At 45.8% G+C, this 14,639-nt stretch overlaps 1 protein-coding gene across 1 annotated transcript; it reads right to left on the bottom strand.

The window, feature by feature from the left end:
• Positions 1-1,063: 1,063 nt before the first annotated feature.
• Pdcd7 (programmed cell death 7) lies at positions 1,064-14,639 on the bottom strand. The gene is made up of 5 exons (NM_016688.2): positions 13,699-14,639; positions 5,959-6,097; positions 4,226-4,462; positions 3,902-3,989; positions 1,064-2,113 (listed from the first exon to the last, which is right to left on the bottom strand). Exons 1-5 carry the CDS (start codon positions 14,563-14,565, stop codon positions 1,990-1,992), a joined length of 1,455 nt encoding a protein of 484 aa, NP_057897.2. The 5' UTR covers positions 14,566-14,639; the 3' UTR covers positions 1,064-1,989.

Below are 14,639 nucleotides of genomic sequence, written 5' to 3'. Positions count from 1 at the left end.
ACACGGCGGCTCAGAATCATCTGTAACTCCAATTCCAGGGGATCTGGCTCTCTATTTTTGCCTGTTGGGCCTGGGCATGCACGTAGTGCAAAAGCACACATACAGGCAAAACACCCATACACAGCAAATCAATTTTTTTAAAAATTAAAAATGTGATAAGTTAACAATTAGTTTGCTTTCTGATTAATCTTTGAATCTTATTTCTCCATTTTATTCATTGATGTTTAATATAAGGAGAATTTAGGTAAAAGTGAAAAAGTAAAACAAAACAAAAAACGATTTGGTAAAGGGCTGATCCGATTTCTGATGACTGAAAAGATGAAGAAAGAACTAGGTTGGGGGTGTGGTCAGAGGTGAAGCAGTCACCTGCATCTTTCTAAGCCTGGAAAGAAACAGTGGCTGGTGCCACTACAACTCACAGGCAGGCAACACACCAGGAAACCTAGAAAACAAAAACTGAACAAAAACAACTCACTTTATAAAAGTCTCACTGGCTCTGAGAGTAGAGGGGAACAGCTTTTCTCCACCCAGGACTCAACACCTCCTTTTCTGAGTCAGCTGCTGACCCTCCGAGTCTCTACCCACCGTTGCTGGCATCCAGTGACAAGGCTGACACCAACACTCACCCTCCATCTTTAGTCTCCTCCTGCACCTCATCTCATAGCAGGAAGTGCAGAGTTCAACAAAGGAGCACAGGCCTGTGGGGTAGTGAAGCTAATCATAGCAGACTTAAGGCATGCTGGGAAAAATAGCCCCACTCCCTAGCTGTACAGTGCAGCACTATAATGTACAAATGGGACAGTGTACGGTCGACTACAGAAAGGGACAAAGGTGTTAGCATATTACACCTAAGGGCTCCCAAGTCCACATCATTTCCAAAGCTGATGGGGACCTGTCTTGCTATCCAGAGTCAGATTCTGCAGACAAAATTTTGTGTTGAAGACTCATTTTTCCTGCAGCAAACACCTGCATATTAAAATTGAACTTTGGAGTGAAATGCTTTAGCAATGTGAAGATGAAATGTGTCAAATGATTTGAGAGGGAATAAATCAGGGGCAAAGGCTCAAACAAAAAAGCAAAAATGGTATTTATTCAGCTTTTAGGAAATTAAATAACAAAACCCAGAATAAGGCAAAACAAAAACCATAACATGTCATATGACTGATCATGTCCAAATACAACAGCACTTATTAATGAATATAAAAATAAAATTTATCTTTCATATTTGCTCTTTTCCCGGCTTTTATGACATGGATGTTTTTAGAAGCTTGAGCTATCCAGCCCCTACCATGTGACTGAGATTACAGTCCCACAGGGAAATAAGTTTCTATTCTTGGAGGCCCCACACAACTAGTTCCCTCACAACTCTTGCACTGGCACTTTCATGAGGAAAACAGGCACTGTCTGTCAGAGCACAAGCCACCCTGGCTCTGCTAACTCTTCAAGTTTTCTAAGCTCTCCACAGGACAACAGTTCTAAGCCATCAGTGATCCTGGCAGCCACTGCCCCATCATCTTCAGTAGCAGCCTCCCACACTGCACTGAAACTGGAAACTGTAGGTGCTCCTGGGAGCTGGAGGGCAGGTGGTATGGGAAGATAAGGAGCAGTAGCTGCTAACTCTACTCAGTGAACACCTTCAAGCAGTAGCCAAGTGTGCTGCCTGTTCTTACCCACCAATATATAACAAACCTGGAACAAATGAGCAGGCCACATTGAACCAAGCCTCTCAAAACAGAGGCAGATTTAGAGAGCCAAGGCTACAGCCCATGCTAATAACCTCAGTTCATCTAGATCCTTTCCAGAAGAACCTTATGAACCTCTGGCTCCAGAGGTACCCCTGCCTAGGGCAGAGAACAAAAGAAAAAGGCTTTCCAGCTAGGACAATGCCACACAGAGTTAAGTTGTGTAGAAGACTAGAGCGTGAGACAACCGCATCTCTAATATCTAGAGCTGCAGTGCTTGCCAGCTGGACCACACTCCTGGAGCATCTTAATGCAGCTGAATGGCCGTTGCCCAGATGTCGTTGCTGGGGAGCGGAGGAAGGACCCATCCTTGGGGAACCGAGTTGCCTTTCGGATGATCAGATGGTACCAGGTACTGATCCCAATCATGCCTTAATAAGAAGGTTAAAGAACAATGTTTATTTTTGGTTTTCTCCAAGCAAGATATTCAGAAACTATATTTCATATCTAGGATACTGTTTTCAATGACAGATGTACTAACCTGCTAAAGAACTGGGTTAATAGAAAGCATGGCAAGAGTCACATTAATGTACACATTTATGGAAAAACATCGATCCTCATTATCTGCATCTTTTATGTTTATAATTTCTCTTTCTGAGACAGAGCTGGGGCTGGCCTTGAACTCCTTATCCTCTTGCCTCCACCTCCCAAGTGAAGGGCTACAGGCAGGAGCCACGACCCTTGGCTATATTAGCAAATTTAAATCACCCCATATGGCATTTTCATGGAAACCAAAAAATGTAGAGTGGAAAAAAATCTGTCACCAAAATGCACATTCCTAGCTGAAGGCCCTTAGCTTTCTGGTATAAATCAGCATCCTTCCTTTCCTGTCTGCTCTCTGCCATGTTGTTCAGTTGTTCAGTTTTGTGCTTCTTACTGGTGACTGTACGCTTTAAATGGCACCCAAGTGTCCTGGTGAAGTGCTAATGTTACTACAAGTGAGCGAGTTGTGAGGTACCTTGTAATCTAGACAAGCTTCGTTAGACTCGATTATAGTACAGTTAGCCCCAATGCAATGCTTATAAGCAACAGCATACATGAAATTAGGCATCTTCAAACTGACACATGAAACAAGGTAGTGATCAGCCAATAAAAGTAAGACAAAGGCTGCAGTGATGAGCACTGGCTACTCTTATAGATGAACTAGGCTGGATTTCAGGCATCTACAATGGTGGCTCACAACTCTGTAATCCCAGTTCAGAGAATCTGAGGCTTCTTCTGGCTTCCATGACCACCAGGCACACATGTGACACACACACACAAACACACACACACTCAAAATATCCAAATCACATTAAAAAAAAAAAAGCAAAAAAAACAAAAAACTGTGAGACAAAAGGCTCAGTTGTCTACCTGGCCCTGTCTCCTTCAGGAGCAATGCACTGTCTAATATTCTGTGACTCAATATTCACCGTAACTTGACAGAACCTACCTACCATCATTTAAAGGCTAAAACTTGTGCAATGAAGTTAGAACTTTTTCTGAAAAATAAACTCGATATGCCAGAAAATTCCTTTCCAATATTCAGAAATTGCTGGAATGTTGGAAGAAGTCTCCAGTATTTCAAGCCATTTTTCTGAGATCCCTAGGTCCTAAGATGTTGGAGCCTAGAAAACAAAGAGATGCTTCTAGGCAGCAAGTTTACACTGCCTGGGGCATCCAATCACTGACTTCTCAAAAGACTCAATGCAGAAAAGATGTTGTCACAGCCTCCACAGCTAAGAATCACCCAGCTCCTCTAAGTAGCTAGCTCAGTTGAGAGTATTATGCAGGGTCAGCATGGCCTTCGCCTCCATGGCAACCATTCAGGAAAAAGGTTTCTGTTCCTGGGTTGACTCAGCACTAAAATTAAGAAACCAAGACCAGCTATGGTAGTGCATGCCTTTAATCCCAGCAATGAAGGGAGGCAAGTAGATCTCTGAATTCAAGGACAACACAATCTACAGAGCGAGCAGTCACAGGCAAGTTTCAGTTTCTTTACCTGTTCAAATGGAGACACTGACTTCCAAGAATTAATGAGGACTTTAGAGATACAGGTGACACCCTTGAAACTAGGCAACACTGCACACCCAAAAGGAACTTTTAAAAAAGATACAGCAATAGACCTCAAGAGCTTCCCGTACCCAAGAAAAAGGGACAGCAGAGGGTGCCCTTCTGACCTTATCTGAATGAGCGCGGGCAAGGAGTGCTCAGCCTGGAGGTAATACTGCCGGAATGGCTGCAGGAGGTGAGCAAGTGGGAACTCATCTGGAAGAGAAAGGCACAGCACGTCACCATGTCTGCTTGCTGTTAGGAGTGCACTCGCAAGGCGCTGATTATGACAGTAAGATAAACCTCATCTCCTCTGCAGCCCTGACTGTCACCATGCAGTTAAGAATCTCAACTTGTAATCAGAGCTTCCTTTTGGCTTAAGTTGGGTTACTGACAATAAAGAACTATCAACTTAGATCTTTCCTCATCTCCACTGGCAAAGATAAACTTACCTGGATCCCCGAATAACTTGGACTCAATTTCCCGTTTCTGTAGTAGAAGTTTCTCTTTCTCTTTTCTCTGTTTCTTTTCCAGTTCTCGTCTCCTCTCCTCCTCCTGCTCTCCTTCTAGCATAACTCGGAGGGCTCTCTCTTCAGCTTCATACAGTTCAGAGCGCTTTTTAATGAGCTTTCTCAGCCGCTGAAGATGGTGCTCGAAAGTCTCATCCGCTGAAGCAGGAGGACAGACCCCTGTGCAAAAAGAAGCGAATGGCTGCTCCTTTGCCTTTACATCCTAGGCAGGGCGAAGCAGAGCAAGGGGCACACCTGTGCATGCAGTGCCTGCCATGTGCATCACACACCCACTGCAGTGCAGCATGAGCTGTGGGCAGAGCAGACACCAGACACACAGCGTTTACCTACATTCTCAGTGAAGAAGGAGGAGGTCTGCACCCCCTTAGGAGGCTACCTTTTCCTTCTATCGCTCCATCCTATTTTGCTTTCTTCATCAACCCTTACTTTGACATTCCTAAAAGTTTGTCTTTTTGGCCCTCACTCATTACATTCCACCTCCTGCTACTTGCTAACTAACTTGTGTGTGTGTGGCATGTGCACAGGTTTACATCCCATGCACACCAGTGTGAGGCCAGAGGACATCAGGTGTTCTGTTCTATCACCCTTTGTCTGTTTCCCTTGAAACAGGGTCTCTCAGTGCTGGAGAGAAGGCTCAGCAGTTAAGAGCACTGGCTGCTTTTCCAGAGGATCCAGGTTCAATCCCCAGCACCCATATGACAGCACACAACTGTAACTCCAGTTCTAGAGGATTCAACGCTCTCACAGACATACATGCAGGGAAAACACCAATTCACATAAAATAAAAATAAATAAATCAGCTGGGTGTGGTGGCGCACGCCTTTGATCCCAGCACTCGGGAGGCAGAGGCAGGCAGATTTCTGAGTTCAAGGCCAGCCTGGTCTACAGAGTGAGTTCCAGGACAGCCAGGGCTACACAGAAAAACCCTGTCTTGAAAAAGAAACCAATCAATCAATCAATCACTGAGGGGATAAAAACATTTAGGCTTCCCAGTAGTTAGGAGAGAGACAGAGGCAGGAAGATCTCTACAAGTTTAAGGCCAGCCTAGTCTACACAGTGAGTTCCAGGTCATCTAGAAAGATGAGACTTGTCTTGAAAAGAAAAAGAAAAGAAAGGAGAACCAGGATCTTTCAGTAAACCTGGAGCTGGGCTGGCACCCAGCAAGTGCCACCCATCCTCCTGTCTAAGCACTGGGAATACAGGTTCATATAACCACACCTGGCCGTTTGCATGGGTACTGGGGATTCCAATGCAGGTACTCTTACACACTTAGCCATCCCCAACCCCTTACTGATGAACTCTCATCCAGGATAGACTATAAGTCCCTTAAAAATCAAACAATTAACTCCAGACTTCCTCCTGTTTCTGTCTCAGTAAGAATGCCATTGCTGTTCATTTAGCAGACCACACTAAAACCTGAAATCACCATAAAACAAGCAAACAAATAAACAAACAAACAAACAAACAAACGGGGGGGGGGCTTCTGTTTTGTTCTCCATAAGATAAAGAGCTTCAAACAGCAACTATTAATCTTCTCCCTTACAAACAACTGCCCTAACAAACCCTCAGTGAGGCCACAGGCCTCTGACCTACACGGGAGGCCGAGGCGTAGTACCAATCGGACCAACCGGTTGGTGAGTACGAGCTGTTCTTACCTTTCCTTGCTGCAGCTTCTTTCCTCAGTTTCCTCAGCTTCTCTAAAGCACGCAGAATGTCCACCATCCTTTTGGTGTCTGATTGCTTTTTCCTTACTTCAGCTAAGACCCCATCAGCAGCTGCTTTGAGTTCCTGCTCCTGGAGGGGAAAAAGCGCACAAGGACTTGTAAGAGGAACCACCTGAGAGCTCAGACCTCCCTGGAGACAAGATTTCAGAGGACCCAGCCATGCACACCACAGCCTACTGAATTTATATTTCAATTGCCTAGGTGTAGCATGATACAGTGGCTCTGCCCAAGGGCTTCTTTCCTTTTGCTGATCAATTATACAACTGTGTTGCTGCTTTGCGCAGAGACTACCCCTATGCAGCCCACGCTGGCCTTCACTGAACTCCTATCTTTGCATCTTTGCTGGAGGATGTTTTTGTGCACGGTTTTCTAATGCCGATTTCTGTACCTACAGATCTGGTTGCAGTCTGGACTTCGGCACTGTCATTATTATGAAGCGTCTCCTGACTCAGTATTTTATAAAATGCTGTTCTCCACCATCTTCTAATTGGTCAAGAATGAGCTGAACAGCCTATAGGTAGGCAGGAGAGGAAATGGCAGAACTTCTGAGCCCAGAGACAGGGAGAGGATCTCAGGCGGGGCCTGGGAAGGCACATTTGGGACATTTCTGAAGGAGGCCAAAGTGAGAACAAGGTGACAGGTAGGCAACGGACCACCTGGCTGGGAAGTAGGCCAGGTCAGCACAGGTGGCTTACAATAGATCGGAATCAGCTCAGCTGTAGTGCCTTTAATAATTTATAAAGCTTTTAATTATAAAGGTCTCTGCGTCATTATTGAAAGCAAGGGCACACATAGAAAAGTTCCTAGTTTTACATTTGGTACCCAACATGGGGCTAGAAATCAAAGCTTAAGGGTTAAGAGAAGTCCTGGGTGGAAGGCTGAACGAGCACTCCACAGGAACAGGAACAGAAGACCCCTGCCCACATCATACCAAAGCAGGGTTCCTTTAGACACACATTCCCCTATTTAACACCTCCCCGCTTCATATTAAAGTGGCTGCTGGTAGGGAGCAGGAACCAGAGGCACCGGGTAGGGCCCAAAAGGCAAGGACTCCCCAGAGCCTCATGCTGCTCTGAGTGGGAGGCAAGGCCCTACGCGGTGGTAAAACTTCCTAAAGACTGCACTTGTGGGGATGGAGGGGTTGGAGCTGAAGCCACTGTAAAGTTTGGCAGCCTTAGTGTGAGCTGACAAACAGGAGCCCAGCCCATTGTGGCACATGGGCCCAAGATGACCACAGGAACACAGGCCATGCTGAGGCCAGTCAGGCGGAGGGCTGAAAATCTAGTGAATGACTCATGGCACAGAGAGACTGCCCCTGGGGCCGGTCACCCTTTAAGGATAGTCAGAGAACCCTAAAGGTGTGCAGAAGCCAGGCCCAAACAGAGAAGCTGAAATCCCAAGCACAGACGAGTCTCTGGTCAGGTAAGCCTGTGTTCATAGAAAAAAAGTTTGAAAATTATAGGTTTCCAAAGGAAGGAGTTAGAGATTAAGAAGAAAATATTTTCTGTGTTAAAAAACAGAAAACACAGTGAGCACAGGGAAAGCACATGGGGGCATCTGCAGCCCACAGAGTTCTGTTTTCATTATCAGCATACAAGTAAATAATCCTATGTTCAGAGATGACTGTCATTTTATATATGCTCTTTAAGATCAAAATAAAGTAGACTTAGATAAGGACTGAAAGATGGGATGCTAGGTTACAGGCCACAGAACAAAGATCAGAGGATTCAACATGAGAAAAATCCACAAAAGCTTGAAGAACTAAAATGGCAACTCATAGAGATGTGATATTCTGAATTAAGAGTACAGAGTCTATGTGAGGCCACCTTAGAGCAATGTCATACAATAGCTATGTGCTTCATTTTGTAGAGTTTGAAATTTTAAAATATGTATATATGCTGATATATAACTGATACAATTCCAATGGGCTTTGCCTTGAATTCTGAAAAGGACAATTCTGAGGTCACCCATTTATAAATGATGGCTATTTTGGAGATGTCTTTGCAGATTGAAGCTGATGATGCCCCAACATATGTATACAGTAGAAAGTAACACTTTCTTAGACATTATGGCATAAAACATGTTACAGATATACCTTACAACCCTACAGGTCAGGCATTGTAAAAGGATCTAGCTATGCTCTAAAGGAGATGCTCATAAAACAGAAAATATAGGATCTCCCAAAGACAGATTACATGATGCTATTGAATTAAAACTTAAATGTCAATGAGACACGTGGCACAGCCGCTGAATGAAAAGCACTGGACTTAGGAAAGGACAGAGAATGAAGCCCGCCTAGGTATGTATTGACCTCGGAATGGAAGTGTGTTGCATTAGAGAAGAGTTTTGTCTTTGTTTCAACAGCAGATAAAAAGCTATGGATTCTATTAAAATGAATAAAGATCAGATTTGACCGGGGGACACCCTGAAAATTCTGGCTGCAGACATGAAGAAAGAAACTAGAAGAACAAAGCAGGTGGTAAATGCTGATCCCTCTACATGGGACTGGCTGTAAGGCTGGCTAAGAAATACCTCTACATGGCCAATAAATCTTGTTGGCTAGAGAGGCCTCAGGAACTATTATTACAGAGAGGAAACAAAGTAAAGGAAGTTAGATTCAGAGATCTCTTTCTCTTTTTCCTTCTTTCCCTCCTACCTAGTGTTACAGGAAGAGGTAGAGAGAAGGAATGCAAAGATAAAAGGGCAGATTACTGAATCTACTTTTAGACTAAACAGCATTACAAGACAAAATATTTTATATTTCGTATGGATTCTGTATAGTGATACAAATTTAAGGTTATTTTTGCTACAAATACTGTATCTATGTTTTAACTCATTAAAGGTATTGTACCTATGCAACTTATTTGAATGCAATGTGAAGTGCTAGTCCTGTTGTAAGCTGTTACTGCAAACTGTTTAGGATAATAAGGAATCCGACTTGCTCTTACTCTCTCCTCTCCTCTCTCCCTTGCTCCCCTTCTCTCCCCATCCCCTTCCCCCTCTTTCCACGTGGCCATGGCCGGCCTCTACTTCTCTACTCTCTTCTCTCTGTCTTTCCCCACCTCTACTACCCTCCTAACTCCCCTCCCCATGCCCTAAATAAACTCTATTCTAAACTTAAAAAAAAATAAAGAAATACAACTTAGTAGTCAGTCAAACTTATAATTATGTTAGGTACTAGTTTAATATATTACAAAAATAAGCTTTCTTTAGCCTCCTGTAGATTTTTCAAAGTTGAACAGATAGTAACTAGCTAGAAACAAGCAACATTTCCTATTCAGATATACTACAGATAATGATCTTCAAAACACCTCAGAGATTTACAGAATATGGAATTTTAGATGTTTTATTAATAAAGGCCTTTCATGACAGTGAAACATGACTCTTCCTGGCAGCACCCCTATTCTACTTCAAATAAGATGATGAGCATCAAAGACCCTTCATATTGAGTTTGTCTCAAATTTGGCAAGCTGCCACTGGGCAAGAACCTGCCCTTGTCTTTACTGCAGACAGCATGCTGTCCAAGCTGCGGGCAAGCAGAACACAGAAGCAGCCAACTGCCAGACTTGCAAGGAAAAGGTAGGCAAGTCTTTCATGATTCTTGCTTCACAGAAAGGTCTGTCCTATGTTGGGACAGAAGACCAAAGATAGATACTCCCATGTAGCAGTGGAGCCTTGGATGTCGCTGTATCTGTCATTTCTATAGTTCTGGAAGCTGCTTGCTTCCAAAATTTAATTTCCTGTTCACTCAAGTAGTATCTATTCCGTCTCAGGTCTCTCACGGGGCTGAAGACTAGGTAGTTACAGTCTCATAACTAAGCTTAAGTTGCTTAGGATTCAATATTTATAGGTTGGTAAATGTGAGTTGTGATAGAAAGTGATTTAAGTGCAGAACGTTGAACTCATCAAGACAGGACAGATAGTAGAGTACTTTCTCCAAGGCTGCTAAATATAAATGAACTGGACATTGTGAATGTAACTTTACCTGATAGTTTTCATAATTGTTCTTCCTGTATATTTTACTAATGTAAGAGAAAGAGCCTTGTATTGGACTAAAAGAGAGATATCTTACTTCAGCCTCCCACAGGTGTGATCCGCCTCTCCCAGCTGGTCATACAGATGTCTCCCCTTTTTTGCTTTTGTTTATCTCTGAGAGATGATCTCACTCTGTAGGCCAGGCAGGCTTCAAACTGCAGCACTTCCCCTGCCTCAGCCTCCTGAGTGCTGGGAGCACAGTTGTGAGCCACCCCACCCAGTTCCACATAACCTTCCTTAAGGAGACCCTCTCTGCAGTAGCTTCAGTGTCTGTACTGAGCCCTTGTTCCTCAGTGTTTCCTAAGGGATGGTACAGGGAATGCCTGAATCTAATTTACCTTGTCAACCTGGAACTCTAAAAATGCAAATTAACAGTCCTGAAAGATCCGGCTCCCAAGGAGGGTAAGGAATGGAACTGGAAAAGCCTAGGACTCTACAATGCCTCTTAAGTAATACTCTTAAGTTTGCCCTTCACTGCTCCTAAAGACAGCTTCCACACAATCATCTTTCACACATAGGAGGCCAATCTTCCTAGGATTTATTTGCCTTCCATATCCTCATCTGCTCACTTAGTTCTCTCTCCCATCTGTCTTATATAAGTGCCTGCAATTCCAGCATTACAGCCAATGACCATGCCTTCAGTCTTCTGCTAGGAAAACTACCCTTGGCTGGATCTACTGCTTTTTTTGTTTGTTTGTTTGTGTAGCTCTGGCTGTCCTGGAACTCACTCTGTAGACCAGGCTGGCCTCAAACTCAGAAATCTCCCTGCCTCTGCCTCCCAATTACTGGGATTAAAGGCATGTGCCACCACTGCCCGGCGACTAAATTTTTTCAGACTAAAGTATTGCCTCCCTTGTGCTGACATTCCTGAGGTACAATGCTAAATCTATCAATACACTTTCCAGCAATGCCATATTGGCCTATAGGGCAGTGGTAGACACTGGAAAAAGGGAGATTGTGCTGGCTAGTTTTATGTCAACTTAACACAAGCTAGAGTCCTTTGGGAAGAAGGAAACTCAATTGAGAAGCCATCCCCAGCTCCACCACCAGAGCGGCCACTGGGCAAACCTATGGTGCATTTTCTTAATTAGTGACTGATGTGGGAGGGCCCAGTAAAACTGTGGGTGATTCTACCCTTGGGCAGGTGGTACTAGGCATATAAGAAAGCACCTGAGCAAACCATGGAGAGCAAGCTAGCAAGCAACATTTCTCCATGGCCTCTGTGTCAGCTCCTGCCTCCAGGTTCCTGCCCTGACTGGCTTTAATGATACACTGGGATGTGGATGTGGAAGTGAGATGAACCCTTATCTTCAAGTTGCTTTTGCTCATGGCATTTTATCCCAGCACTAGAAACCCTACCTAAAATGAGTGCTTGCTGACTGTACAAAGTAGGAAGGGCAGAAGGGCCCTCAGCACTGTCTCAACAACACCTGAAAACCACCAACAGACATGCTAGCACAGAAACAACAACACCTGAAAACCACCAACAGACATGCTAGCACAGAAACAACACCACCTGAAAACCACCAACAGACATGCTAGCACAGAAACAACAACACCTGAAAACCACCAATAGACATGCTAGCACAGAAACAACAACACCTGAAACCCACCAACAGACATGCTAGCACAGAAACAACAACACCTGAAACCCACCAACAGACATGCTAGCACAGAAACAACAACACCTGAAACCCACCAACAGACATGCTAGCACAGAAACAACAACACCTGAAAACCACCAACAGACATGCTAGCACAGAAACAACAACACCTGAAAACCACCAATAGACATGCTAGCACAGAAACAACAACACCTGAAAACCACCAATAGACATGCTAGCACAGAAACAACAACACCTGAAACCCACCAACAGACATGCTAGCACAGAAACAACAACACCTGAAACCCACCAACAGACATGCTAGCACAGAAACAACAACACCTGAAAACCACCAACAGACATGCTAGCACAGAAACAACAACACCTGAAAACCAACAGACATGCTAGCACAGAAACAACAACACCTGAAAACCACCAACAGACATGCTAGCACAGAAACAACAACACCTGAAAACCAACAGACATGCTAGCACAGAAGTGGAGCAGCTCCAAGACCCTCAGCCAACTATGGGCAACTGGGAAACGCCGAGAGCAAGAGAAACCGTTTTCCCCAGGGATGAGCACCTCAATTCATTATTAGTGGTCAGCCCTGAAATCATATACATACAAGTAACATTAAATGTACTAGTCAGGTTGTATTTATGTATACATGTAACAATAAGTAAAGAAAGAGAGGCCATGAACTTGAGAGAGAACAAGGGAGATGCATTGAGAGGCTGGAGGGAAGAAAGAGAATGGGGGAAATTATGTAATTATATTTTCAAAAACTAACAAATATATGTATATATAAATAAAACTAACATATATATAAACTAGAATAATGGGTCTGCAATTAAGAGCACTTGTGACTCTTACAAAGGACCAGGGTTCAATTCCCAGCACCCATACAGATGGTTCATCACCATCTGTAACTCTAGTTCCAGGGGATCCAATGTCCTCTTCTGACCCCATAGGCAGGAGGCACATATGCAGTGCACATACACACACAGGCAAAACAATCACAAAACCCAAAATAAATAACTCTGAAACAACAATAACAATAGTAATAGCATTCAAAGGAAATGAGGATGTCTTCAACCTACACTTGGCAAATCCTACTTTCTCCCGGGTTCTACTGAAGAACATGAGACAGACAAGCTTTGAAGTCATACAACTTGGGACTAAATCTGAGGTAATATTGGTATACAGGCTTGTGTGACTGCTGTCAAGTTAGCTGCTTTAAGTCTCAGTCTGTAAAATTAGGGTAATGAATTCCTCGGGATTGTGTGCAGGACACTAGTGTAGTGTCTACTATAGATATGAGTACTGAACAGGGGTAAGGAAGGCATGGACAAAACAGCACAGCAACCTGAGAGACCAGTGGGACCGGGCTATGCACACTCTCCAAAAATAACCGGAGTATCTCATGGGCCTTGTGGCTGCCAATCTGTTGACAGTGTTTTCCTTTCTAATCTGCACTTGCTACTTACTGCATTGTTTTTGAATATAGTTTTCCTGCTATTTTTACAATTTTGTGTGAGTCCTTAATTCAATCATTTGAGTAAGAGGCCAAGTACCTGGAAACACCTGATCCAGACAGACCCACTCCACCGGATACACTGGTATTCATAGTATCAAACCAAAACAAATGAACCCGGGAGAGAACTATTATCAACCTCATCAGCCAATTATGTTATAAAGGTTTCTAGGTGTGGTCCAAGTCCTCTACATTTGCATGCTTTAGGACAGTATAAAAGATACTGCTCTGCATCTTCAGTAAGTGGATCCAACTTTGAAGCAGGACACAAGAGGTGTGTCCTCCCAGAAATGCACCAGTGTAAACCTGTCGCGTGTTTAAGGGACTTTATAGTCCAAATTCTAGAGTTTTATGCACCACACATCGTCAACAAGGAATACAGAGCAAAGAAGTGGCAAAGGCTAGCTTTCGCGGATAAGCATACAAGTTAACTAGCACGCAGATTCGAGTTCCAGACACCACAGCTCCAACCACCGAGCGCATACTGGTTCTCACCCGCTTCTTTTCCTCCACTTCCTGCACGCACTTCACCCTCCAGCGGTCAATCTCCTGCTCCCGTTCCGTGGCCTGCGCGGCCTCCGCCTCCCGCTCAGCCTCCCGATCCCGGGCCCTCTCACGAAGCCGCAGCCGGCGGCGCCGGACCCTCTCCAGCCTCCGTCGCGCCTCGCCCACATAGGCGGCCTGGGCCAGCGGCTGCAGCCGCTCCGCTAGCTCCGCTCGTAGTGGCGCCGCCTGAGCGTGCAGGGAGGCCCAGGCTGCTCCGTCGGCCTCAGCCTCGCGCAGGGACTGCCCCAAGCTGCGTAGCCGCCGCACCAAACGCAAAGCGGAACGCAACCGCGCGCGGACTTCACCCAGGCTGGGCCCGGCGGGTGTGCGCGGGGTCCGGAGGCCACCGGGCCGCCGGGGGTTCCCGAACACCGCCTCCAGCCACTGCCGATCACGCAGGCGCTGCAGGGCCGCGTCTCCGAGCACGTCGGGCGGCGGCGGCGCCTCCGCCCAGCGCGGGCTCCAGGGCGGCCCGGGACCTGGAGGCGGTGGCCGTGGACGCTCGACGGCGTCGGGCCCCGGGAAGGGCCGGCACTGCGGCGGCGGCGGCGGCAGCGGTGGGGGTGGCACCGGGAAGAAGGCGCCGCCACCGCCACCGCCGCGGGAGGCCTCGGCTGGCGCGCGGGGCTGCAGGGCCAGCGGAGGCTGGAGGAAGGGGGCGGAAGCCCCCGGGAAGGGGCCGGGTCGCTGGGGAAGGGGCGGCGGGAAAGCCGGAGAGGGCAGCGGCGGGGGCGGACAGCCGAATGGAGCGGAAGGCGGTGGCTGCGGAGGGGGAGGTCCCTGACGGCTCTGGGCGAAAAAAGGTGGCAGAGCCATGTCTGTAGTGCAGCGGTTGGGAGCAGTGACAGTAATCTGGGAACTTCTTTATCCGGGTTCCAGGAGGAAGTGAC

The sequence above is a fragment of the Mus musculus genome, chromosome 9 (assembly GCF_000001635.26).
Source record: "Mus musculus strain C57BL/6J chromosome 9, GRCm38.p6 C57BL/6J".
Classification (NCBI taxonomy): domain Eukaryota; kingdom Metazoa; phylum Chordata; class Mammalia; order Rodentia; family Muridae; genus Mus; species Mus musculus.
Note: the sequence above shows the minus strand (reverse complement) of the source record. Positions and strands in the feature narration are given on the sequence as shown.

What these genes read in the sequence shown, in the direction of transcription:
- Pdcd7 (NM_016688.2), bottom strand. Translation starts at nt 14,565, where the DNA reads ATGGCTCTGCCACCTTTTTTCGCCCAGAGCCGTCAGGGACCTCCCCCT. An exon ending in CAAGTTATTCGGGGATCCAG is followed by an intron (nt 3,990 to 4,225) that starts GTAAGTTTATCT and finishes TTTCTCTTCCAG; the next exon opens with ATGAGTTCCCACTTGCTCAC. An exon ending in CCCGCGCTCATTCAGATAAG is followed by an intron (nt 2,114 to 3,901) that starts GTCAGAAGGGCA and finishes CTTCTTATTAAG; the next exon opens with GCATGATTGGGATCAGTACC.